At 50.1% G+C, this 27,726-nt stretch overlaps 1 protein-coding gene across 1 annotated transcript; it reads right to left on the bottom strand.

The window, feature by feature from the left end:
- Positions 1-866: 866 nt before the first annotated feature.
- On the bottom strand, positions 867-27,632 carry LOC128828184 (adhesion G protein-coupled receptor E3-like). The gene is made up of 16 exons (XM_054012628.1): positions 27,571-27,632; positions 24,924-24,989; positions 20,254-21,483; positions 17,786-17,862; positions 17,108-17,197; positions 16,424-16,607; positions 15,375-15,494; positions 14,285-14,484; positions 12,886-13,056; positions 9,290-9,484; positions 7,762-7,997; positions 6,962-7,028; positions 5,422-5,513; positions 4,518-4,686; positions 4,303-4,407; positions 867-1,243 (listed from the first exon to the last, which is right to left on the bottom strand). Exons 1-16 carry the CDS (start codon positions 27,599-27,601, stop codon positions 1,208-1,210), a joined length of 3,069 nt encoding a protein of 1,022 aa, XP_053868603.1. The 5' UTR covers positions 27,602-27,632; the 3' UTR covers positions 867-1,207.
- Between the last annotated feature and the right edge of the window lie 94 nt (positions 27,633-27,726).

Raw genomic sequence — 27,726 nt, 5'->3', positions numbered from 1 at the left:
CCTGATACCCTTCCACACACCTGAATCTACAGGGACCATTAGGCAACATCTCCTTAGAACGACAAAGTTGATTATCACCAGCTGAATATCTGAATGGTGCTGAGGAGATAGGGGAGATATGGCGAAAGTCCAACGTCTTAATCAAAAAACATCCTAAGGCAGCAGAACTGAATTTAGTTCCTGATTCTGCTACAGGCTCCCTATGTGACTTTAGCCAAGTCACCTGATCCCCTGTTTCCCCTCTGTCTAACAGGGGTAATAATCCTTCTGTTCTCCCATCTTGTGTCCATCTTGTCTACCTAGCTTGTAAGCTCTTAGGGACAGGTATTGTCTCTGACTGTGTGTATGTACAGAACCAACCATCGTGGGACTGTACGTGCCCAGATAATATAAATAAATATGGGGAAAGAGCAGTGGGCTGACACAGTCATTGCTCTCAGTTTGGAGAAGTTTCTTACGGAAAGATGACATCAGCGAATTTCATAGTGTTGTGGGGAAAACACGGTTTGAAAACAAATTTTCTTAAAAAAAAAGTGGAAGAGCATTTAGTGGTGCAGTGACAGTGTGGTTCAGCCATGTCCTCAGCAGCACCTCCACCCCACCAGTCACAACCCCCATGCCAGGGCTGGGAGCGGGGCTAACGTAGAGATTTTATGCCAGCTCTACAGCAGCCAGGAAGGACTCCTGCACAGGAGGGCTAATCACAGGCCATTTCTGCCCATGTTAAAGCTCCTTTACACTGCCAGATTGGCACAAAGAGGCTTTAGAATTGGGCCCTAGGTTTCCAGGACAGGCCGACCGTGATAACAAACCCTCAAACCAAAGACGCAACCAAGGTTCATAAGCAGGTTATTTTATTATTTACACATTACAGTGAAACAGCAGAGCTAGCTCACACACATAGTAAGCAAGGGCTCTGAAATCGTCTCCCCCCGCCCCCCAGGGTGTGCTTTCCCTAAGAAATAACTGCTCTCTGACCTGGCATCTGGCCCTTTAAATCTGGGACAGACAGCCAGCGACAAGCCTAGGGTGGCCTTTGAATTCAGGAGTTGTGGATTTGGATCAGCGAGAGGATTTGGTCCAATCCTGCTTCCCCTTCCAGGTTGTGTATGTAGTTGCGATGAAGAATGGCGGCTGAAGCACCTGCCCCACTGGCACAGCAAAGCCGGCTGTATGATAAACATCGGTGGTTGGAGAGGTGACTGTTTCACAGAGATGAAGTGGAGGGGTCTCCCCAACTCACCTGCCAGCAAAACAAATATACATTGAGTGTCAATCCCATGGGAAAACTCCAGTCAACTTCAATGGGATCAGGACTGGGTCCTCATTCAGTAATAGTGCAGAGTCTGCAAAATTCAGCCAGCCTCCACTGAAGTGACATCACGTGCAGGAAAATACCTAAACAAGTGTAGACAAAGCCAGCTCCCTTCCCCCACCCACGCACAGGTAAGCCATAAAGTAGCAGTTCATAGAATCATAGAATCACAGAATATTATGGTTGGAAGTGACCTCAGGAGGTCATCTAGTCCAATCCCCTGCTCAAAGAAGGACCAACACCAACTAAATCATCCCAGCCAGGGCTTTGTCAAGCCGGGCCTTAAAAACCTCTAAGGATGGAGATTTCACCACCTCCCTAGGTAACCCATTCCAGCGCTTCACCGCCCTCCTAGTGAAATAGTGTTTCCTAATATCCAACCTACACCTCCCCCACTGTAACTTGAGACCATTGCTCCTTGTTCGGTCATCTGCCACCACTGAGAACAGCCGAGCTCCATCCTCTTTGCAACCCCACTTCAGGTAGTTGAAGGCTGCCATCAAATCCCCCCTCTTCTGCAGACTAAATAACCCCAGTTCCCTCAGTCTCTCCTCGTAAGTCACATGCCCCAGCCCCCTAATCATTTTTGTTGCCCTCTGCTGGACTCTCTCCAATCTGTCCACATCCCTTCTGTAGTGGGGGGACCAAAATTGGACACAATACTGCAGGTGTGGCCTCACCAGTGCCGAATAGAGGGGACTAATCACTTCCCTCTAACTGCTGGCAATGCTTCTACCCAATATGCCATTCTCCTTCTTGGCAACAAGGACACACTGCTGATTCATATCCAGCTTCTCGTCCACTGTAATCCCCAGATCCTTTTCTGCGGAACTACTGCTTAGCCAGTCGGTCCCCAGCCTGTAGCAGGGCATGGGATTCTTCCATCGTAAGTGGAAGACTCTGCACTTGTCCTTGTTGAACCTCATCAGATTTCTTTTGGCCCAATCCTCTAATTTGTGTAGGTCACTCTGGACCCTATCCCTACCCTCCAGTGTATCTACCTCTCTCCCCAGCTTAGTGTCATCTGCGGACTTGCTGAGGGTGCAGTCCATCCCATCATCCAGATAATTAATAAAGATGTTGAACAAAACCGGGCCCAGGACCAAACCCTGGGGAAAGCCGCTTGATACCCACTGCCAACTAGAAATCGAGCCATTGATCACTACCCGTTGAGCCCGACAATCTAGCCAGATTTCTATCCACCTTATAGTCAAGAATACTGTGGGAGACGGTATCAAAAGCTTTGCTAAAGTCAAAATATATCACAGCCACCGCTTTTCCCTTATCCACAGAGCCAGTTATCTCATCATAGAAGATAATCAGGTTGGTCAGGCATGATTTGCCCTTGGTGACTCCATGTTGACTGTTCCTGATCACCTTCCTCTCCTCCAAGTGCTTCAAAATTTATTACTTGAGGACCTGTTCCATGATTTTGCTGGGAATTGAAGTGAGACTGACAGATCTGTAGTTCCCCGGGTTCTCTTTTTCCCCCTTTTTAAATATGGGCACTATATTTGCCTTTTTCCAGTCATCCTGGACCTCCCCCGATCAACATGAGTTTTCAAAGATAATGGCTAATGGCTCTGCATTCACATCAGCCAACTCACTCAGCACCCTTGGATGTATTAGATCTGGACCCATGGACTTGTGCATGTCCAGCTTTTCTAAACAGTCCTTAACCTGTTCTTTCACCACTGAGGGCTGCTCACCTCCTCCCTATACTGTGTTGCCCAGTGCAGCAGTCTGGGAGCTGACCTTGTCTGTGAAGACCGAGGCAGAAAAAGCAATGACTACTTCAGCTTTTTCCACATCTTCTGTCACTATGTTGCCTCCCCCATTCAGTAAGGGTCCCACACTTTCCCTGACCTTCTTGTTGTTGCTAACATACCTGTAGAAACCCTTCTTGTTACCCTTCACATCCCTTGCTAGCTGCAACTCCAGTTGTGCCTTGGCTTTCCTGATTACACCCCTGCATGCTCAATAAATATTTTTATACTCCTCCCTAGCCATCTGTCCAAATTTCCAATTCTTGTAAGCTTCCTTTTTGAGTTTAAGCTCACCAAAGATTTCACAGTTAAGCAAAGCTGGTCACTTGCCATATTTGCTATTCTTTCTGCACAGTGGGATAGTTTGTTCCTGCACCCTTAATAAGCTTCTTTAAAATACAGCCAGCTCTCCTGGACTCCTTTCCCCCTCATATTAGCCTCCCAGGGGATCCTGCTCATCATTTCCCTGCATTTCTGAAGTGCAGGGTCCGTATTTTGCTACTCTCCTTCTTCCTTTTGTCAGGATCCTGAACTCAACCATCCCATGGTCACTGCTGCCTAGGTTGCCACCCACTTCTACTTCCCTACCAATCCTTCCCTGTGTGTAAGCAGCAGGTCAAGAGGAGCACGGCCCCAGTTAATAGAGGCTGCTCTAAATAAACCAGAAATGTCCACTTCCAGACAACGGTTGTGGTGTGTCGTGCTGGGACTGGAGCAGGGAGGTTTTTCCAGATATAAGGCTCCACTTTTCCCTCCAGACAAAGCTTCTGGATCCTTTCCCAGTAGAGGTAATGGAGCCAGAGGAAATTCCATCCAGTGCTAACGCTGCGTTGGGGATGGCCCATCTGCACTGACAAGATTTCCACCCAGGTTTTGATTTGTGAGCTTCCCCAATTGGATAATTACCTGAATGTGTGTCAAAGCCAAACACCTTCTCAGCCCATTCCACAGTGAGTGACGCATGGAGTTTGCAAAGAAGCAAAGGGAAGGGAACGTGGAGGTGCACAAGAAAGGAGGAGATCTGTGCTGGGTTCTAGGAGACCTGGGATTCCCCCTTGATTTGGATGCAACTGAATCTCACTAAGGCTCCCAATGCCGTTCTCAGATGGATTAAAACAAGCCTGTGTCACTCAGGGGACAAGGTACCTCAGGAGCTACAACAGGCCCAGATGGATGCGACTTTTGGATGCTGGTATTGGAACAGAATAGAGGATCTCTTACCATCTTGGGGCTGGTTGTGACAGTGGACACGGACAGACTAAACGTTTGGGTTGGGGGGCTGGGTTTTCTTGTGCCTTTAATCCATTTCCTGTACTCCTCTCTCACCTGGAGAATAAGGGACATGGTCACTACATCATGTAACTAACACCCTCAGACCAGGCCACTGCTAGGCCCGTGAAGTCACTGGGTGGCTGATGACGCGCCAGGGGCATTACCTGGCGATTGAGGAGACAGTGCACCAGGAAGATGAAGACTCCCTGCAGGCTGTTGACAATGGTGAATAAATACGCCATGACCATTTTTGCTGAGCCGACTTGGAAGAGACCAAGACTCCATGTGCAGCCCAGAATGAATAGCTGGGCGATAGCTTTAAAAGTCAGTAGTCTGGATAAAGGCAGACGGAGAGATCCCATTAGAACGACCCCATGGTAAGTCAGGGGGCTCTGGTGGTGTGGGGCAAAACAGTTGGCACCCACTTTACTGTGTCTTAGGGTTACTGTCAAGGCGAACACAATGGCAACATATGCCTATGAATCCAAAATACAATATCGTGCCCAACCATCTTCCCAGACACATACTTTCCCCTCTCACAGGTGGTTCTTCCAAAGTAAATGGTTCAATCTCTCATTACGGTTTTGTTTTTAATCAAGTGGGAACAGGATATTGGGCTCCTGGGAACCTATGTATGTTGTTCCATAAATAAACAGAGGGGTTGCTACAGAGCAACAGTAAGCCACACTTGCCTTCCTCCTCAATGGATGGCACTTTACCTCGACAGTATCCACAGCCCCAGGGAAAAGAGATGAGTTTCCTCCCTAAGTAGCACATGGCCCAGCTCTGAATAGCAGCACAGACTTGCATTTCTCCTTACAAAGCACTAGGCATGTGCAATAATACCATGGCTTTCTGAAGCCTCAACATTCTGATCTGGTTCTAAAATCTTTTCCCCTCTCATGTCTCCATCCAGCACTCCCAGCTGGCAGCCCTGATCTTGTTCCTCCCCAACCCCCAGCCCCAGCCCTACATTCATGGCCCTGCATGCAATTTCCGCACCCGGATGTGGCCCTCAATACAAAAAGTTTGCCCACCTCTGTTCTAGTAGATTTAACGCTGTCCTACCTGGTGTCTTTGAGAGTGGACACATCTTCATTAAGGGAGGAGAGTTTGTCTCTCAGGATCCAGAGGGTTACAAGAAAAAATGTTAAATTTATCTGTGGAAACAGCATGAAATATTCCTTGTAAAACATGCCAGCCAAGGCCAATCTCTCTGGCTGAGGCACGGAACAGTTCTATGGGATCAGACTGCTGCACACCAGTGACTGCTCGTCAAGGTGGGTCACACACCATTCCCTGCCAGACCTTGGTCCCAGGCTGTGTAGGGAACTGTTGGCAGAGGCAGGGCTACAATGCATCACATGTGATCATACAGCCAGAGAGCCACATTCTGCTCTTATCTGAATCTGAAGTGACTCCACTGATTCCAATGGGGTCTGCAGTTATTCCAGATTTAGAGCCATGTGATTTGGCCAAAGCTTCTAGATCCTTTCTACAGAGTATACCCTTCAATTCTGAGGTGAAATTAATTCGTAACCCGCTGCCTGATATGGGGAGGAATCTGCAAGTACATTTGCTATCTTTATCTCTTGCAACACATGTACCCTTCCATCCTCAAACTCCCGACGCTGCAGCCACCTCCCTTTCCCGATCACTTGGGTTATTTACCAACCAGCCCAGACAAGGCAAGGGACAAAACTATCCTCATTCCGGCTGAGGTTCCACTTGCTTCCATTGTAGCATTGCATAAGTAATGACATATTTTAATTAATCATATTATGGTAGCACCTAGAGGCTCCAATGAGATTGCACTGGGTTCTGTACTCACACCTAGAAAGGGGAAGCTCCTGTCTTGGAGCATTTGTTTGCAAAATAACTAGGCAAGACCACAGGCACCAGCTTCCCCCAGGTCCCGGGCCACTCCATCCCCCCATTCTGCCCGAGGCCCCATTCCACCCAACCCCTTCTCCCAAGCCCCCACCCCACCTCTTCCCACCCCTGTTTGGCCCCAAGCCTCGCCCCCACCCACCCCTTCTCCAAGCTCCCACCTCTTCCCACCCCGCCCCACCTCTTCCCACACAGTTCTACCCCCTTCCTCCCAGTGCTTCCTGCACACCACAGAACATCTGACTGCGGCAAGTGGGAGGCACTGGGATTGAGGGGGAGAAGTTGATCAGCGTGGCTGCCAGTGGACGGGAGGTATTGGGGGGGGATGATGAGTGGGGGAGCTGACTGCCAGTGGATGCTGAGCATCCACTAATTTTTTTCAGTGCCTATGGGCAAGACAGACAAAGGGTGGGAGGAGAAACAGAGGTACAGCGAGGGGAAGCTACTTCCCAAGTTAACACAGCAGGCCAGTGGCAGAGTCAGGTCTCCTGATGCAACCCAGTGCCCGACCCATTAGGCCTAACTGCCTCCATAGAATCTAGGCTCTTGTGTTGGGGGAAATCCTGCACTGGCCAAAGAGGGGTGGATGAAATGGGATCTTATAGGACTCTTTCATCTTAAATTCTCTGGGAGATATTCTTCTCTTGGCTCCACTGGAGTCCACAGGGTTGCAGAGGTGAGAGGAGAATGGAGCCCTGTGATTCTGTGAGGTACCCACCAGGATTATGGCACAGACTGGACCCAGGAAGCTCCAATGAAATCCTCTCTCCAGGCTGAGCCAGCAGCTACAGGGAGAGAGGAAGAAGGTGACTTTAATGGGATTACTGCCCTTTTTCAGCCCCGGGGGCAAAGAGGGGGTGTCACAGGGCAGCTGGCTCTCAAAAGCGAAATGGATCTCAGCCTGCCTGTGACATGGCCAACTCTCTTGCAGACAGCAAGGAAACAGCCCTCCGCATCTACCTCAGCATCTCCTGCTTTCAGCCACCACTTCCTCTTCCACCTCCTCAATGACCCTTTCTGGTGGACGGGCGCAGTATTGCTGGAGGGCCAGACATGCAGCGGATGGACATTGGCCTCGCTGCACTGAAGGAAGTGGAGCTGCCCTGATTTACACAAGCTGAGGATCTAGCCTGAGGTGTCTAGTACATGCCACACCCTGTTTTAATGGAGTCGCTCACTTTAGAGAGAGGCTTCTCAGGGATTTGCACACAGGAAGAAGGTGCATTTGTTTCCTACCCACCAGCACCACAAATCCAGCCTGGGACCTGGGAGTCAAGCTGGGATCTTTCTGGCTTGTTCTTCCACATCATTAGTGGGGCAAGGCGTGTAACTGTCTGACAGGTGCGCATCTCAACTAAAGCACTCGGGGTAGCTTAGTGTTCCTGGGGATGGGAAGGGTCATTCAGCCTCAAGGGAGGCTGAGCAGGGAAATCTAGGTTTAAGTCAGACCTGGGGTGAGCCGGACAAACGCATGGAAGCCACATCCCAGCTCCACTTTGGGATGGGCGCTGCACGTACTGTTTGGAAGTTCCGTAGCCTTCAGGATTCACCGCTGCCGAAATGGCCACCACCAGGGCTGGGAATCCATAGCTGAACGGGTACATGAATCTCTTCTTGAACTGGTTGGCCCTGGTGTAATTCACAACCTTCAGGTTCCTGACGGTGAGGAAGAGGTGCAGCCCCTCCAGGAACATCCAGGTGAAGCAGGCCAGGAAGAGGTAGTGTAGGAAACCAGCAATGACAGCACATACCACCTGAGGACAGGACAAGACAGAGCTTTGGGACTTTGCTTCTGGGAAAGGAAATACTGAATTTGGAGGTGGGGGAACTTTTGTGAGGATCACATAGGGCTTTTTATTAACACATCTCTCCAGTTACAGAGCTCGCTCAGAGACAATACATTCTTCAGTCTAAGGGGGGCTTGTCTAAGGGCAAGCTGGCTGGCCCTTTCAATCATTCAGAGTCCAGCCCAGTTCTGATCTCCACTCAGAAAAGATGGTTTCTGGGGGTTGTAGTTCCCAAATGAATCATGGAAATTGTTGGATACTGTAAGGAATCCTAGGAAAGGAAGCAGGGATATAAACAAGTTCTCGGTCCTCATAATAGGGAGAGACCTGGAGGGTGTAGGTTCTCTTCTCTATATCTGCTTCAGGCAGGGCCGGCTCTGGCTTTTTTGCCGCCCCAGGCAAAAAAGCCTCCCGCCGCTCCACCCCTCCCCCCCCCCCCCCGGCAGGGAGCGCAGCAGGGAAGGACGCCAAGCCCGGCTGCGGCTCTGCTCTCCCCAGTGGCAGGAGCGCTGCAAGGAGGGCGGCGAGCCCAGCCAGGGCTCCGCTCTCCCCAACCGGCCAGAGCGCCGGGGGAGGGCGGTGAGCCCGCCGCGGCTCCACTCTCCCTGGCGGCCGGAGCGCTGCGGGGAGGGCGGCGAGCCCAGCTGGGGCCCAGCTCTCCCCGACCGGCCAGAGTGCCGTGAGGATGGCAGAGAGCCCAGCCGGGGCCCCGCTCTCCCCGACCGGCCGGAGCACCGGGAGGAGGGCGGAGAGCCCTGCCGCGGCCACACTCTCCCTGGCCGGCTGGAGCGCGGCGAGGAGGGCGGAGAGCCCGGCCGGGGCCCCGCTCTCCCCGACCGGCCGGAGCGCCGGGAGGAGGGCAGCGAGCCCAGTTGCGGCCCCGCTCTCGGGCCTGAACGCCGCCCCCAAGCACCTGCTTGGTAGGCTGGTGCCTGGAGCCAGCCCTGGCTTCAGGGTATAGGTGTCTTCCATCTGCCCATCAGTGTGGGGGCAGAGAGGACTCTGGAAATCGGCACTCCTTTGTCTGAATGATGAAGGAAGGAGCGCACAAGGGAAAGGGAAGGACTGGTTTCACCCATAGAGATTTCTTTTGGATGGGGAGTAAATAATTATTTCTGCAGGACTAAAGAGCATGGAATAAACATTACCGTCCATCTGAGGGTATAAAAAGGTGCTGGAGTGAGGGGAGCTTTAGAAATGCTGACAGAAGATCTGGACACAGCTCAATTTTAAACCAAGAATAAAAGTGGATAACAGACCCGACTCCTGCTGCGGGTCACTGCGGTGAGGAAGAGCAGGTTGGCCAGGAAGAGGCAGAGGCAGAGCTGCAGGTGGATGGAGGTGCTGACGTTGCGGATGGAGCGGCACAGGAGGAAGGTGAGGATGGCGAGGAGGAGGCACAGCAGGGAGAGGGTCAGTCCCACATAGGTGATGATGGTCAGTGGGTAACTCTCCTGTAACACAGCAAAGGGAGAATCACCAGTGAGCCCTGGGACGCTATATAGTAAATAAAGGGAAGTAAGGACACCCTGGGGAATTATAGACCAGTCAGATTAACTTCTGTACTGGGAAAGATAATGGAGCAGATAATTAAGAAATCAATTTACAAACACCTAGAAGACAATAAGGTGATAAATAACAGTCAGCCTGGATTTGTCAAGAACAAATCATGTCAAGCCAGCCTAATAGCTTTCTTTGACAGGGTAACAAGCCTTGTGGATGGGGGGAAGCGGTAGATGTGGTATATATTGACTTTAGTCAGGGCTAGTTTACACAGGACATGTGACCATGTCACATGATACTGGAATCCATCTTAAATATGGTACTTTCCCATTTAGAAGGAAGGGTGTGGACCCAGAGAGACAAAGGATTCCCGCCTTGTGCCAAAGCTATAAAAGGGGGTGGAGCAGAACAAGGTGGGGTCTCAGTCATGAGAAAGTACCTGCTTTTCACTTAAGATGCCTGCTGGAACTAACAAGGACTGTACTGGGGAAAGAATTGGCCCCAGATGAGGAAGGAGCCTAGTCTGTGAAAGAAGCTTATTAGAACATCTCTGAGGGTGAGATTTTACCCTTAAACAGTTTCTTAATGTATTAGGCTTAGACTTATGTGTTTTGTTTTATTTTGCTTGTTAACTTACTTTGTTCTGTGTGTTATGACTTGGAACCACTTAAATCCTACTTTTTATACTTAATAAAATCACTTTTGTTTATTGCTAATGCCAGAATAAGTGATTCATACCTGGGGGAGCGAACAGCTGTGCATATCTATCTATCAGTGTTATAGAGGGCAAACAATTTATGAGTTTACCCTGGATAAGTTTTATACAGAGTAAAACAGATTTATTTGGGGTTTGGATCCCGTTGGGACTGGGTGTCTGGGTAATGGAGATAGGTGACCTGCTGAGTGGTTTTCTGTTAAAGACTGCACCTTTGGGGGCGTGGTTCAGACCCTAAGTCCGTGTTGCCGCAGGTTAGCATGTCTGGCTCAACAAGGCAGGGTTCTGGAGTCCCAAGCTGGCAGGGAAAACGGTCTCAGAGGTAATCTCAGCAATTCAGGTGACAGTCACAAGGGGGTCTCTGTGACTGAACCCATCACAGCACGGCACTGGCGCATTCAGCTCTGTAAATATGGTCCCTGCCTAAGGACACTGCAGCGCCTGCTGGGTATGTGGGAGCCAACCCGCTATTATCTGCTGTCATGGGCAGTGGATGAAGCTGCAGCTTGGGGAGGCTAGCCCCCCCAGCCCACCTCTTCTGCCTGTGGCCCCACCCATACTCCACCCCTGCTCTGCCCCAGGCCCTGCCCCCACTCTGCCCAGGCATCGCCCCTCCCCACTGTCTCCCTCCTCTCTTCCCTCCCCCTCCCTGCTCACCTCCTTCCAGCCAATCCTGAACCCAAATGAAGCTAATGACATTAGAAAGAAATTGCAGAAGAGTTTTTTTTTTTTCAAAAGAAAATGTAGCATGTTTTCCACTGCATACCAGAAGGTGAAGACTGGACATGCAGATGGTACCTAATTAAAAGCACTACATTTAGGAAAAAAAAAATGTCAGTCACAAGTATTTTGATATACCCTGAAGTTTGTCAGAGATTTATTTGCAAAAACTTTGTAGTAAGGGCAAGTCAGCTGTCCTGCTGAATACAACATTAAATATTATGGAATACGTGATGCAGCTCTTCTCTGTTTTACATTTTCTTAATCAGTATTTCTAAGCTGATTTTATATTTTAAATGTACTCTTAAGCCTTCATAAAGCAACCATTCCAGATTACTACATACACCTCTACCCTGATATAACGCGGTCCTCGGGAGCCAAAAATCCCTACCGCGTTATAGGTGAAACCCCGTTATATCGGGGTAGCGGCGGCAGGGCTCCAGCAGTGATTTAAAGAGCTCGGGGCACCGGCCCTGGGGAGCCCTGGGCCCTTTAAATGGCCACTTGAGCCCCGCTACTGCAGCCCCAGGGGTAGCAGCAGCAGGGCTCCAGTGGTGAATTAAAGGGCCATGGGCTCCCCACAGCAGCTGGAGCCCCAGGCCCTTTAAAGCGCTGCCCGAGCCCCACTGCCAGAGCCCCAGAGTTACCATGCTATCTGGAAGGAAAGGGATGTTGTCCCTTTAAGAGCTAGCCTCTCTTCAATTGGGGAGGGGAGGGGGGAAAGGGATGGACAGACAGGACAGGAAGACTTTGGAAGCAAGTTTTTTGTACTATAGTAATTAAAATTAAAATGTGTATTTTAGATAAGAGTGGTCTTTTGAAGGATGTATTTAAAAAACTATAGTCTGAAGATCGAAGCATTTAAGGCTAAAGATGAACACTCAGATTGTGGATCTAAAAACCTATGCAAGGATTTTTTAGAGATGTGATTTTATAATCTCCAGCAATCTTCTAATGAAATATTTTAAAGCAAATTTTAAAGTAAGGTTCTGTAGACTAACATGTTCTGAGTAAATATTACAGTAATGCACAACGGTTTCTGTCAGTAAACTCAGAAACTGACAGTATATACCTAGGGGGTGGCAAATGCCTGTTAAATGGCTTCATTACCACTTGAATGAGTCTTTAACAGTTTCAATGTTGTGCTAATAGGTCTGGCAGGCTGGAGACTTTTTCACTTTTAAGAGTAGCAGCCCTGTTAGTCTGTATCCGCAAAAAGAACAGGAGTACTTGTGGCACCTTAGAGACTAACAAATTTATTAGAGCATAAGCTTTCATGGGCTACAGCCCACTTCTTCGGATGCATATAGCTATACTACAGTCCACTATGCATCCGAAGAAGTGGGCTGTAGTCCACGAAAGCTTATGCTCTAATAAATTTGTTAGTCTCTAAGGTGCCACAAGTACTCCTGTTCCTTTCACTTTTAAGTTACTAGATCCCCTCTGGAGTAAGAGTCACCAGGCTGCAGCAGCCAGCTGTGGGAGCCTGCAGACAGGGTCAGAACAGGGAAAGGAAGAGGTGGGAGGTGGACACTAGCATCCAGGGGTGCCCCAAATTTTCAGGTACCCTACACTGCCATCTATGCAGCTGCATATGCCTAAGGACAGCTTTGAGTGGATCACAAGCTAAATATGAGTCAACAGTGTAACGCTCTAGAAAACACGATCACCAGTTTTGGGGGAATCTGCTCTCCTTTTTACAGCCTATCCTGGCCTTGGCATTGTCAGTGTAGGCTACTCTAGGCACCTCAGATCACAATCCCAGCCCAGCCCCCTTGACCCTGACCCATTCTGTGTGGCCACAGATTACACCCTGAGGTTCCTACGCAGCGTTCATTCAGGCAAAATTCCCACTGATTTTGCCAAGGTCAGGAGCTCAGAGTCCAGCCCTTTGATCTGAGTCTCACAGTGAGATACCTCCACTCTGGTGTGACCCATAAGGAGTGCGAAGCTGGAGAGATGGTCACAGCTGCAGATGGTGTGAGTGCTGTTCGTGTCGAGAACGGTGCAGCCATCCTCAGCCCAGGTGCCTTTCCCAGCGATGAATTTCCAGTAAACACAGCGAACCACTTCCTCCTTTTTCTTTGCCTGGAAACAAAAACACCCCATCATCATCCTCACTGGATCATGGGGAGAACACTGTTTCTTTTGTCACATATCTCTAATAGACAGTAATAAACCTGATCTCACCAAAGCGTTCATGGCTCTCATTGTACTGCATGTAACAGCCATTTGGGACTTCCCATTGGCAGTGAAAATACAAGCGAGATCCTCCAGCTCCAATAGCACAAGCCCCTGAGCCCAGAGCTAAAGTGGTAATTCCCTTAACTCTCAGCACTGAATGCCATTAAAAGGCATTCACACACCTGCCCACAAATACCCACATGCATGCTAGCAAGTTCATTACTTCATCAAAGAAGGCACCATCTCATGCTGTTTCCCTGAACTCTGCTATCTATAGGGCAGAGGTCCCCAAACTGTGGGGTGCGCCCCCCTATGGGGACACGGAGAAACCATCAGAGGGACATGACAGGTCCTGGGTCAGCCCCCATGGGGTGCGAAAAGGGAGCACCACCCAGCCCCTCCCCACCCTGAGCTCTGCTCTGGTCCCACCAGTAGCCGCATCCTTGACTTCCAGCCCCAGGTCTGGCACCGTCCCCAGATTCAGCATGGCTTCACTCCCAGCCCCCGCCCCTTGCGGCTCCAGTCCCAGCCCAGGCTGGCGGCAGGGGTGGGGCTGGGAGCGGAGCTGCACCTGCCCATGGGCTTAGCTGCTGGCCCCCACCACAGCCTAGCTGTTGCTCCACTCCCGCCCCCAGCCTCAGCCCCCAGCCATGGCTCTGGCCCTGCTCCCAGCCTGGCCCCAGCCTCACCCCCAGCTGCGGCCTGAGCCTCAGCCCCCTTACCCCTGTCTATGTCCTTCCCCATCCCCCCCAACCCACAGCCCCGCTCCCGGCCCTGGCTCAGGGGGAGGAGCGTGAATGGGCTGGAGGGGTGCGACCCTCAAAAGTTTGGGGACACTGCTATAGGGAGATGCCTTCCAATTATTCCTGCTCTAAGGGGTGAGCCAGACAGTTGTTACTCCTGAGCATTTTACATGATGAATCATAGCCCAATCAGGCCTGGTGCGAACCCTATGTAATGTCCTCCCCAGAACAGCCCCCATGTCAGGACTGAAGCAGCTCCCTCTCTTTCTCAGATAACTGTTTCTCAGTCCAGAAAGGCAACACAACTCAAATGCCCTGCAGGAGACGCACCTTTGAAGTGACCAGCTGGAGTCCCTGGCACAGAGCAAAGTAAAAGGATCTACACTCACCTGTCTATGGCGCAGGGTGAAGTTCACAGGTTTGGAGAGGTTCATGAGCCTCCCAGCTCCGACAGCCCCACTCACCACCCTGGAATTCAGGTGAAAATTCCTCAATTTCTCATCAGCCATTAGATCTCCCTTGTTGACAAATCTCTTGTCAATGATGGAGTCCAGGGTGGAGTAAGAAATAAAAGCAACAGCCACAGAATCTGAAAACATGAAATGATGCTTCATCATAGACACAGGGACACTGAGACAAAGAAAGAGCAAGCCAGGTGCCAAAGGTCACAGCGAGTCTGGGGCAGAGGCAGGAAAAGAACCAAGGAGTCCTGCCTAGCAGTTTGAGCTTTAACCACTAGAGTATGTTGCCTCCTCCCTCTTCTTCCACAGAACTTCTGTGTTGGAAACATCTGGCGTGCCCTATGGGAGTGTGATTCCTAAAGTGCACTAATGTACATTCAAGCACACTAGGGAACCTTTAGTGCACACTAGTAGGGTCTATATGGAACAATTAATGCACAGTACGTTAGTGCTCTTGAAAAATCATACCCCCATACTGCACATTATCCAGCTACGTAGACAGCCCGACGTGAAAGGCACTGATGTGAAGCCATAGTTTTTCTTGGTTAGGAGAGGCAGAGGGGTTGGTTAGTGAGGAGCTTTCCCTGGTAATAAAGAATTAAGAACCAGTCCCAGTTAGGTCATACTGGCCTGAAAATTGGAGTAAAATCAGTAAATATCATCCTGGTTCCATTCCAGGAAGTCACACACGTCAACCTGGGGCCTAGCTGGGCTCATCATTAGGACATCATGTGTTGGACCAACGGATCTCTGATCTTTCCATTCTCTGGACCAGTTCATATGCCTATCAAAGCTGCTCTCTCCTCCCTGCCCCCCCATTGCACAGTTTTCATGCTGTGGGAAGGACTCTGCAGAGCTCAATGGCCTGAGAAACACTGGCTCAGCCAACAAAATCCGCACTAGTGTTAGGAAAACAGAGGCAAGCAGGCTAGCCTGGGGCGAGAGGAAGGGGAGAACTAGGGCTGGGGTTTGGTGTCTAGTTACAGGGGTTAGTGCCTGGGAACCACCAGGATAGTACCTTCTGTGGGTGCTGGGGTGACCGTATCACAGTGAATGTCCATTGTCTCATTCAGAGCTCTCAGACTGAAGACCTCATCACAGGGACCAGCAGCCGGGACAACGAGGAGCGTCTCGATAGCTGGGGAGGGAAATGGCAAAGCCTCTTGCTGCAAGCGCAAGGCAGGTTTGGAGCTCCACTCTCTCTGAATCCCACCACTCCCCACCTCTTTCTCCTCACCTCCATTTCTCTGTGTTTCCCTGAGCCCCTCTGGCTGACCTTCTATGATCCATCATCCCTGCGTCCCCATGAAGATGTCAATGTGCCAAGAGGCAGAAGACAACTTCTCCCTGCTGCCTCGCCTCTACGCTTTAGCAGGGGAAGCAGCAAGAAGGGGTTTTGCTGGGGCAGGAAGTGAAAGGAGGACGCAATGGCAGCTGCCTGTGGCGACAGGAGATTGGCACTGCTTTTAAAACCCTCCCAGGCTGCCATTACTGCAAAATCCCAGGGCTGGGTTTATGGGTGGCGGGTAGCATAGGCCGGGGAAGGCTGTGCCTCCCCAAACACCCTGGCATGCACATGCTCATGCTCTGTCCTCAGGCCCTCTCCTGCCCGCTTCCAGTTCCCTTCCTGCTCTTCCGTGGCTGAGGGGCTGGGGCAGGCAGGCTGGGGCCAGTGCTAACAAGGCCCAGGGCTGGGGGCGCTGGGGCTGGGGCCATGCCGTGTCACACTGCCTGCCCATCCGCCTGATGCTTCAGCTGCCCGGCACTCCAGGAGTGGGGGCACTACCGCTGCACTGCCCGCCTGACGCGATGGGGCTGGGGTAACACAGGGGGCGGCAGTTTGCTCTGGGCGCCAGTGGAAGAGAGCGGGTGGAATGGGAGGGGCGGGGCCATGGGCAGAGAGGGAGGGGTCGGGGGCTAGTGTCTCTCAATGGCTCGTTCAACTGCCACCCGTGGCTGGGTTATAAACCCCCAGAGAGGCTGCAGGACTGTTCTATATTGAAAAGAGTATAACCCCCTATCTCAGAGCCGCCACGAGGCGATGTGGGAGTCTCCCATCCTCCTCACCCATAGACTCTGTTGTCACGGTCTGGATCTTCATCTCCGGAGACTTCAAAGCAGCATTCAGTGCAGCCAATTCCACACTCTGCAGGAGAAACGTCACGGCGGAGGCCACCTCCCTCTTGCTCTCGTTCCCACCAGCACTGAGGGTGGAGCTATTCAGGAAGGAACCAAAGGGGCCAGCAACTTCCTGGGATTGGGAAAGGAAACACCCTGAGAAGGAGGGAGGATTTCAGTGGTTCATGAGCCAAATTCTTCAGACTCCCAGGGAAACAATGACCCTCTTGGGGACGTATGGGTTCATAGTGACCTTCCCCACTCAGTGGGACTGCAGCATTCTCAAAGAGGGAGCTCTTTACAGAGCGAGTGAGGCTACTGAAGCTTGCTCAGGACTCCACAGTAGGCTGAAGCCAGGGTAGGGCCAAAACCCTGTGTCATTCCCTCCTCATCCCTGGTCCATTCAGTGTAGGTGCCAGAGAACATTGCAACAAATCAGCAGGCATCTAGGTTCTCTTTGTGTTGCCCCTGGAAGCAATCTGGATCTTCCTAGGACCAGTGGGGACAGAACCCAGATCCCCTGCCACTTAAGCTAGAGAGCACACACACACACACACACACACACACTGCTATTCCAGTGCTCAGGGCATTTGGCCATAGAGTGCCCACACATGTAGGGGCAGAAGCTCTGACCTCCAGCGATGCTGCTCTGTCCTGGGCACACATGGTCTCCAAATTCACTAAGGTTGAATTCATGAAGGAGCAAAATTCACTGGTGCTGCCCTGCAGAACAATCAGAGGAAATGGGTTATTTCTGAAAGCATGGAAATGCCACCCAAAATTAAGGTTAATGGTTCTGCAGAGCGATGTTGCTTTGACCTATGGCTGGCGGACTGTGCCACTGAAATGCCTACAGATTACGACATGTTAAGGCTAAGTGTGGTGAAGCCCACAGACACGCTGATATATTACATAGTATTGAAGCTTTCATGCATATTAATGAATTTCTCCTTCCCTTCCTCACAGGGGTTTGTAAGGATTATTATCCTCCTTCTACAAGTGGGGAACCGATGCACAGAGAGACTGAGAAAATTGCCCAAATTCCCACAGTGAGTCTGGGGCAGAGATGGGAACCAAACTCTGACTTCCTATATCTCTGGCTGGTGCCTTAACTGCAGAACTCTGATAGACTGTGGGGGTGTCACACACCATGATAGGGTTGAGTTTTCAAAAGCACTTGGTGTTGGACTGATTCTGCTCCCACTGAAGTCAGTGGTAAACCCTGGATAGACAGAGAATCCTCAGGCTCAAAGTATTCTATGTACTCTTTGTAAAAACCCTCAAAAACCCAAATAAACCCCTTCCACGTACCTGCAGAAAGACATCTTTGCACATCTCCAACTGCTCTTGCATCTGTGGAGTCTCAGTCTGGCATTTAAAGGTAACATCTAGCAACAGAAAGAGAGGCAGGACAATAACATCAGGTCAACATCTGCAGGGCTAAGGTTTTCAGAAGTGTCTCGTGATTTGAGACCTCTTAAAAGGGCCCTGACTTTCAAAAGTGCTGAGCACTCACCCTCTGAAAATCAGGCCCCTTTAAGGTCTCAGGTTAGGCAACCAAAATCACAACGCAATTTTGAAAACCTTGGCCTAAGTGACACACCTAAGGCCACACACACAGGGACTCTAGGACAAAGCTGGGAATGGAAGCTTGATCACGTCAGTCCTAGCCTAGCATTTTAGCCACAAGGGCCATCCTTTCTTCCTACCAGAATACAAAGTTGATGATCTACCTAAACCCAGCAGGTGCTGTCTCCCTTTAACTCCATTGATCCCTTAAGCTCTGTCCATCTGACAACTTTCAACTGAGTCTCTAAACAGTCAGCAATACATTCGGCCTTAAAAGCCTGGTGTGTGTCCACACATCACCTGGTTAATACTCACTTAAGCTTTGTCTGTGTATCTCATTGATCAGTGTGTGTTATGTGTCCTCTAGGGGATGGTCCACCACGGTCTGGTTCTGCTACATCTCTAGCTATGGGAGTTCGTCCCTTAGCTCAAATAGTAGTAGGTCATGCAGTTACAAGGTCCTAGGTTTGATCCTTGGAGATAACCAACATGACTTGTTCTTACACCGAGACTCGAGAAGTTTCCCTTCCCCAGAGGTGTTCTAACCCTGCTATTGTACTTCTAAAAGGCCTGAGTCTCATCAAGGTATGTCTGCACTAGAAACGCTAAAGTGGCACAGCTGCAGCTGTGCCACTGTAGTGTAGACACTGACTACAGTGATGGAAGGATTCTTCCATTGCTGTGGTAAATCCACCTCTGAGAGCTGGTAGCTAGGACAAGACAAGAATTCTTCTGTTGACCTAGTGCTGCCTATGCTGAGGCTTAGGCTGGCTTATGGTTGACTGAAGTTTCAGGTGTTGAGCAGGCCTCAGGCTACATCTACACTACCCGCCTGAATCGGTGGGTAGAAATAGATCTCTCGGGGATCGAATTATTGCGTCTCTTCGGGACGCGACAATTGATCCCCGAATCGACGCTTGTACTCCACCAGCGGAGGTAGGAGTAAGCGTCGTCGACGGGGGAGCCGCGGAGGTCGATTTGCCGACGTCCTCACAGTGGGGTAAGTCAGCTCCGATATGTTGAATTCAGCTACACTATTTGCGTAGCTGAATTTGTGTATCTTAAATTGACCCCGCCCCCGCCCCGTAGTGAGGACGTAGCCTAAATTACACTAGAAGCTTTATGTTGCTCTGGCCTGGAAAAGGTGATTAAACTGGGTGTAAATGGCTCCTAAGAATGTTCCCTGTGAAGGGCCTTTACATGAACTTGGCTTCATATGCAAGGCAGATCAAGGATGTGGTCAGATTGCACCATGCTAAAGCTACTTCCTGGTTCTCAGGGGCCATGGGAAGCAGAGGGTAAATTACAGCAACCCTGCATGGTCCCAGAATGCATAGAGCACAAAGGTGGCTTAAAGCTACCTTTTCCTCCACCCTTTCTATTACCTGCCAAAAGCACAGGAGTGGCACAAGTAATAACCAGGCACCAAAATTCTCTTTGGTACCGAGAGGGCGTGACAACCAAGTGTGGGAGGAAAAGTGCAACAGTTCTTAACCAGTTCAGAACAGCTGGCGAGCATCTGCCTACAAGGCCGCCCACAGGAGTCAGGGTGCCTGGGGCAAAGCGGGGAAGCTGCGGCACTTGTACTCACACGGCGGCGGTCCAGGTCTTCGGCGGCGGGGGCGCTTTCAGTCGCTCTGCGTCTTCGGCAGCACTGAACAGCCCCCCGCCGCCAAAATATCACCGAAGACCCGGAGCGGGGGCAAATTACCCCACTTGCCCCCCGCCCGGGAGTCCCTGTCTGCGTAACTGCATAGGCTGGGCTGAAACTAGATCAGTGCAGATCACACCCCTGAGAGACTTAGTTAAGGCGTCCTGAGCCCAGTGTTGACACCACTAGGTTGACAGAAGAATTCTTCCATCAACCTAGATACCACTTCTCGGCAGGTGGATTAACTACAGTGATAGAAAAAGCCCTTCCATCACTGTCCCAAGTGTCTACACTACAGTGCTACAGAGGCACAGCTGCAACGCTGTAGCTGTGCTGCTGTCACTGCTGTAGTATGGACACAGCCGGAGTAACTGTGGCTAGTGGTAGCCTAGGATGGCGTGTTGGGCCAAATTCTCAGCTGGTGTAACTCAATGGAGCTCCATCAAAATCAACAGACTTTACACCAGGCCCATGGTTGCCTGCCTGGTTGTGACACTGTTTTCTTTGCAGCATGGACACAAACTGGGGTCAAAATCGATTTAAAACCCATGCTACTCACCCTTCCTGCAGGAACCCGGAATCCCATAGCTGTCCATGGCGGCAGTACCAACACTCAGGAGCGCAAATGGAGAGCTGGGATGTTCCACAGCATGGGATCTGATGGCAGGTGCAAGCGTATGCATGCTCCAAACGAACTCAGTGCCAGCGACTCGGTTCCACACCACATCCCTTACAGGCTGATTGTCTAGGATGATGGCGCCAGTCTCTGCTGTATTGGCCACCATCAAGGCAAAGTTTTTGAAGCCCTGCTGGGCATTTATAGAATACATCCGGCAGTAACTGGCAACATCTGGAACATTCATCAGGAAGGCGTGGGAGGAATTAGGGAGAGGTGCGCCCACGCTGTAGAACACCACCTGGATGCCCACATTAGCAGAGATGTAGACTGGGATCGAGGGCTTGACAGGACGCTGGAGTACACTGCCTCCTGCTAGAGTAACAGTCTCTTGCTGTTCCCCTAGTTGATACAACACAGTTGTGCTCTGGGAAGCAGTGATGTAGACTACTTCATCTACTTTCTGCCAGGGTAAGGGAGGAATGATGTATGTTGTACCCCAGCTGCAAACTGGTAGGAGCTGCTCAAAGACATGGTTGCATTTAGTGTTATTACAAAAACACCTCTGGCCAACCAAGATGGCCACTGGCTTTTTTGAGACAATCCTGGTGCCAGACAGATCTCCTATGCCTTGAAACTGGATGCCTTGGAAAGCACGGAGGTTAATTGTCAGTCTGGAGCCAGTGGGGTGGACCTGTGTTAGGTAATGTAACTTGCCTTTCACATGGACCTCCACGGAATTGGGCTCTTGGTATGTCATAACAGAGAACTCTGGGTACCTAGCTAAGGATTCTGTAGAGGGAGTCACTATGTAGTGTTCATTTCCCAAGCTGGAGACAGGATACAGCACAGTGGTCTCAGGGCTCACATGTTTGTTGCTGACGGACACTACTGAGATATCTTTGTCAGCCTTGACTAGGACCACCTTGGAGAAATTGGTAGTGCCCTTAATTCCCACTGACTCTGGTAGGCTGACCCGCACCATCTCTCCCTGATTTACCATAATCTTCTCCTCAAACCTTCCCCCATCACCCGTGTAATTGGAGATGGAAACAGACACTGAAGTGAAGGCAAAGTAGCCAGTAATTTGCACTTCAAATTGACTAGAGTTCCCACAGTCGTCCATGTAGGAGGTGATGAATTCTCTTCCCAGAGTCTCAGTCTGACATGTGCCTGGAAGGAAAAATAGCAATAAAACGTTGGAGGTGGAGAGAGATACTGGCAAGAGGTGGATAGAGTAAAAGGGACTGGATCAACATTGTTCAGGCCAAAAATTAAGGCCCAGCAAAAAAGAAAAGGAGCTTGAAAACCTTAATGTAGCTAGAAATGTTTCCCATTATACTTTTAATCTAAATTAAAATATTTTTTATTAATAGTAAACATTATTTTAAATAATGAACAAGCACAACTTAGACAGCTTAGAACCCAACAAAGGCCTTGGAACCAAACACGACTTCGGGGAATGTTCCAATCTGGATCAGAACTCGATGATTGTCCCTGATCTCTATAATAGTTGAGAACCAGAATCCTGGATCTAAACACTCATGGAAACACAGAAAAATTTCAGATCCAGATGATCACTTAATGATTTGGACTCAGCTCTAAGAATAATTGTTTGCCCTTCCCTAGCACCTCCTGTCTAAGCTCAAAACACTTTACAGACAGACATTAAATAATTCTCAGTCCCACCAGGAGATGCGTGAATATTACTGTCCCCATTGCACGGAGGGGGAAACTAAGGGACAGAGAGGGTTAGGAGCTTGCTCAAACTAACCCCACAAATCTGCAGTAGAACTAAGTATAAAACCCAGGTTTCCTGACTCTCAGTCTCTTGTGCTCTAACCATTAAAATCAATGCTGGGAAGAGAACTTTAGTCTGTTGTGTTGATAAGGGCAGGTGCCTTGGGGATATTGGGCTGAGGTGATAATAAAACCCTTTTGTACTGTTACAACATTAAACACATAAGTGTGGTTTGGGGTCTTGTATCAAGTTATCACTGGTACATTCTTCTGTTGTAACCACCACTGTTATATGTATATATACAGAGAGAGAGAGAGAGAGAGAGAGAGAGAGAGAGAGAGAGAGAGCCTTTTATTAAACACACATAAGAAACAGAGCAATAAAATTACAATTTTAAAAAGTTAAATAAAACTTTTATTTAATGAGTTTCCTTCATTTCCCTTTTAGTTATATAGGGCCAGATCCTCAGCTAGTGTAAATCAGTGTAGCACCACTGACTACAACAGACCTTTGCTGATTTACAACAGATGAGGATTCTGCCCATTACCCCCAGCTCACATCCCACTTGGCTCTTTATAGAGAGATCCAGAAACATCGCATCTCCCAATAAACATTTTATCCTCACTCCCGGAGCTCGCTCTCTCTGCCCTGAGTGGAAACAAAATTAAGGCCAAAAGTAAAATAGCTTCTTAAATTTCCACTAGCTGAGAATCTGGCTGTCTAGCTTCAGGCCCTTTAATACGATCAGTGAGGGGAGATACTGTGAAATGCTGGGCCTCCTTCTCCTCTCCCTTACACCATATGACGGCCATTGATTTCAGTGCATTTCTCCTGATTTACACTGATGTATGAGAGAAGAGATTGAGCCCCATCATTCTTAGGCTCAATGGGAGGTGGCGGCAGGGCTGGATTTAGGGGCAGATGACCCTGGCAACCACCTGGGTGCCAGGTTTGTGGGGCCGTGGGCTCAGGGTGCTGTTTTTGTTGTTAGAGACAAAAGGGAAACCAGAATGTTTGAAGTAAAATGTTTCAGGTATTCCATATGTGGATTCATTTTTCACTAGCCTCCTAGAATGTTGTGAACCTTTATAGGATCTCATGGAACCTTCCAGATTTTCTGAGAACTACATTTTCCTCCAGCCTCCTAGAATGTTGTCAGCCATGCCCTCGCGACTATACACGGAGCAGGGGATCACCTACGGTTGGCAACATTCCAATTGCACAAAACTGAACACGTAGGCCCCGCCCCTTCCCCAAGGCTCCACCCCCACTTACTCCAGCGCCTCACTCTCCCCCACCCTCACTCACTTTCACTGCACTGGGGCAGGGATAGGGGTACAGGAGGGGGTGAGGGCTCTGGCTGGGGGTGCGGGCTCTGGGGTAGGGGTGGGGATGAGGGTTTTGGGATACAGGAGGGGGCTCCGGGGAAAGACCAAGGGATTTAGAGTGCAGGAGAAGGCTCAGGGCTGGGGCAGGGTATTGGGGTGCAGAAGGGGATGCCGGCTGGGGGAGGGAATTTGGATTGCAGGAGGGGGTTACATCTTGGGGCAGGGGGTTGAGGGTGGGGGCTCCGGCCAGGCAGCGCTTACCTCAGGCACCTCCCGGTCGGTGGTGCAGTGGGGCTAAGGCAGGCTCCCTGCCTGCCCTGGCTCCATGCTGCTCCCGGAAGTGGCCAGCATGTTCAGCCCCTAGGCGGAGGTGCAGCCAGCTGACTCTGCGCAGCGCCCCTGCCCACAGCTGCTGCCCCCACAGCTCCCATCAACCACAGTTCCCGGACAATGGGAGCTGCGGAGCTGGTGCTGGGAGCGGCGGCAGCACTCAGAGCTTCACTGATCACCGCTGCGCCTAGGGGCCGAACATGCCGGCTGCTTCCAGAGAGCTTCAGAGAGCCAGGGGTGGCAGGGCCTGCCTTAGCCCCACTGCACTGCCAACTGGACTTTTCAAGGCCTGGTCAGCAGTGCTGTCCGGAGCCACCAGGGGCCCTTTTCAACCGGGCATTCTGGTCGAAAACCGGACACCTGGCAACCCTAATATCTCCAGTTAGTCTTATGAGACAGGGATAACTCATGCATACAAATCATGCATCAATGTCATGAAATGAGCTACAAATGCAATAAAAAATAAGGTATTTAAAAGTTTAACAAATGGAGGCGGGGGGGTGTGCCATTTGGTCTAGGGCCGGCCCTGGCTGCCGGTCCTCAATGCTTCTCAGAATTTAGCTCCATTTGTAGGATTTTCTAGTGCTTCTAGTTTCAACATGAAATTAATCATGATCTCAATTTTCATTTGCAATCCTGTAATACTAACAGCTTCTTAAAGGGGAAGCTGCCAAAAGGACAGGCCCAGAGTTACTGCTACTTCATTCTCCCTCGCTCCTTTCTGACAGACCTCCAGGTACTGCAGTCCAGTATATGAAGTCTCCAGCTGGCTTTTCAGTATGGCCTAGTGACACTATTAAAAGACCTCTCAGTGGGACATAGCTGCAGAAAGAGGTTCTTGTCCACCAGGGGACAGAGTATGAGCAGACAAACTGGAATACCCTAAGGAGTGACAGAGGGACAAAGAGGGAGTGAATGAATAAATGAACACAGAGAAGGAGGAATTATCCCTGACACCCAATCTTTCCTGTTCTCGAAATTCTGGGTTTTCCCTTCAGAGCCTGTTTAGAACCTGAGATGTACCCACCCCTTTGGGCATTCTACTACTCCTAATGACCCAGATGAAGTGAACCCACACATTAGAGTCCAGATAATGCTGCTGAGAACTGCCAAGCCAATACCAGTTTCATTGCAGACACTCAATATGCGACTCACTTATTACGGGCACAGAAACTTTACACAAGGCATTATGTTTCACTAACCTGAGAACTTACCAGTTGTGTTTGTCCTCTGGGCACTTGCTGGTGGTAGAAACCAGAACAGTCCAAGGAGGAAAAATACTTGAGAGAAGATGAATAAAACTTGTTTAAAATCTAAGATATGGCAATAAACAACACAGGGAGACAACGCAGGTAGCAATTCTGCAGAAAAGGACCTAGGGGTCACAGTGGACGAGAAGCTGGATATGAGTCAACAGTGTGCTCTTGTTGCCAAGAAGGCTAACGGCATTTTGGGCTGTATAAGTAGGGGCATTGCCAGCACATCGAGGAACATGATCGTTCCCCTTTATTCGACATTGGTGAGGCCTCATCTAGAATACTGTGTCCAGTTTTGGGCCCCACACTACAAGAAGGATGTGGAAAAATTGGAAAGAGTCCAGTGGAGGGCAACAAAAATGATTAGGGGTCTGGAGCACATGACTTATGAGGAGAGGCTGAGGGAACTGGGATTGTTTAGTCTCGAGAAGAATGAGGGGGGATTTGATAGCAGCCTTCAACTATCTGAAGGGGGGTTCCAAAGAGGATGGAGCTCGGCTGTTCTCAGTGGTGGCAGATGACAGAACAAGGAGCAATGGTCTCAAGTTGCAGTGGGGGAGGTCCAGGTTGGATATTAGGAAACACTATTTCACTAGGAGGGTGGTGAAGCACTGGAATGCGTTACCTAGGGAGGTGGTGGAGTCTCCTTCCTTGGAGGTTTTTAAGGCCCGGCTTGACAAAGCCCTGGCTGGGATGATTTAGTTGGGGATTGGTCCTGCTTTGAGCTGGGGCTTGAACTAGATGACCTCCTGAGGTCCCTTCCAACCCTGATATTCTATGATTCTATGATTCTGTGCCTCTCTCTATGCTAAAGTAAGGACTGTCAGATTCTGTAGGCCAAGTGGCTAATACATTCTTACCTTGTTTTGAAAAGGCTGCCTGGCATTACTTGAAATATTCACTGAGAGCATTGTTCCCTGAAGGAGTAAAGAATGAACCTCCCACTGGAGTCTGACTCTGCTGTCAAGCCATGGCTTAAAAACCTCAAAAACCTTAAAAACCTTAAATAGCTCTCATTTCTTTTCCCCAGTTAATAAATCTTTACTTAATTTATTACAGGACTAGCTACATGCTCTTTCTTTGGTGAGAGACTAGGGCACAATTGACCTGGGTCCTTTGGGACTGGCAGTAACCTGCATACTGCTGTGACTCTTGGTGTAAGGGACCATCTGTCACAAAGGGAGGCTCCCCTGGATAGCGAGGTAGATCAGAGTGCCTAAGGGGACTGTCGGTGACTCCATGTTGAGGTGGTTCTAGTGCCTGAGGAGGTCACACTGGATACTGGTTGCTGAAATCGAAGTATAGAACTCAGAACCAATCTGGGGTTTGTGCCCCGTTTCCTACAAGTCTGCCCCGAGATTGGGACTTGTGCCCTGGAGTCCCTGCAGGGCAGCTTGACACTCCCAATCCCTGCATTGTCTTTGACTCCTCTCTGGGCCAGACTCCCCAGGTTAAGACATGGTCCATGCCGACCAATACCAGGGCTCCCATGGGCCAGGTTGCTATAGAAAGAAACCATCTTGGCTTTCTCTCGCCATCTCTGTTCCTTTAGTTCCAGGTGTGTTTCCTGTGTCTCTGAAAGCTCAGCTCTAAACCCAGCCACCTGTCACCTTTCCCCTTTCTTCTCACACTCAGGGCGTTTGGTTTGCTGCCCTGCAAGGGGCCGGGAAATCTCCTTCCTATCAGCTGTTGGTCACTAGGAGTGAATGTCCCGCCCACTGGGGTTTCCTTTGTCTCTTCCAGACCCTCCATTCACATGTGTAGACTTTCTTTACTTAGTTTGTTAGTGACTCTGGTCTCCAACCAGACTGCTGAATCAATTACCACATCACGTCCCTTTACGCTCAATGCACAGAAATACAAAGGCCAGAGGGAAACTGAAGCATGCACAGGAATCATAAATCGTTACCAAAATTCACACAATCACCACACGGACTTTCCCCCTTTGCCCTTGTCATTTTGGGTTCTGTCAGATATAACCTTCTCCCATCTGTTCCTCATGGGTCAGCAAGCCCTGTGCTAAGCAAGGAAGCAAACACACACCCTAGAGAGGGGCAACATGCACAATAAGTTTGCAGGAGAGCATGAATCTTGCTAATCTCTTTAACCAACAGTTGGTGCTGCAGCTGCTCTTTGACCACCTGTGAAGCCCAACTGGTCACAGAATGTCCATCTACACTGCACAGCAGCCTGCAGCAGCAAGGCTCAGAACCAGCTCGACAGACTCGGGCTCGTGCAACTGTGCTAAAAGTAGCTGTGTACACAGAGCTTCTAAGTTGTGGCTTGGACGGGAGGTCAGGCTAGGGAGGGGGATGGGCCTCAGCTGGTCCAAACCACAACTTAAAAGTGTGTCTGCGCAGCTATTTTTATCATGGTAGCACAAACACGAGTCTGTCAAGGGTCCCTGCCACGGGCTGTGTAGATATCCCCTGATAGGCCAGGGAACCTCCGAAGTACCTGAGGACAGAACCCTTCTAGCTTCCCCTCCCTGGCATCTCCAATTAGTTGCCAGCTGGCTACTCCCAGCTATTCAGAGGATAGTGGCTTGCCTGCCACACTCTCCCCTACATCATGGCTCTGTCATCACTAACTGGGTTCTACTTACCTGGAGGAAATGTGAAGCTTCGGCGTCCCATGGCTGCTCAGAAGACAAGCTCTGGGATTCTGGCCCTGGTAGCTTCCTTATTAACTAGAAACAAGACCAAAAGCAGAACCGACACACATCCAGTCACAGCATCTTCCTCTTTAGTCTATTTATCTC

The sequence above is a fragment of the Malaclemys terrapin genome, chromosome 23 (genome assembly GCF_027887155.1).
Source record: "Malaclemys terrapin pileata isolate rMalTer1 chromosome 23, rMalTer1.hap1, whole genome shotgun sequence".
NCBI lineage: Eukaryota > Metazoa > Chordata > Testudines > Emydidae > Malaclemys > Malaclemys terrapin.
The sequence above is the reverse complement of the archived record's forward strand: the minus strand, read 5'-3'. Positions and strand labels throughout refer to the sequence as shown.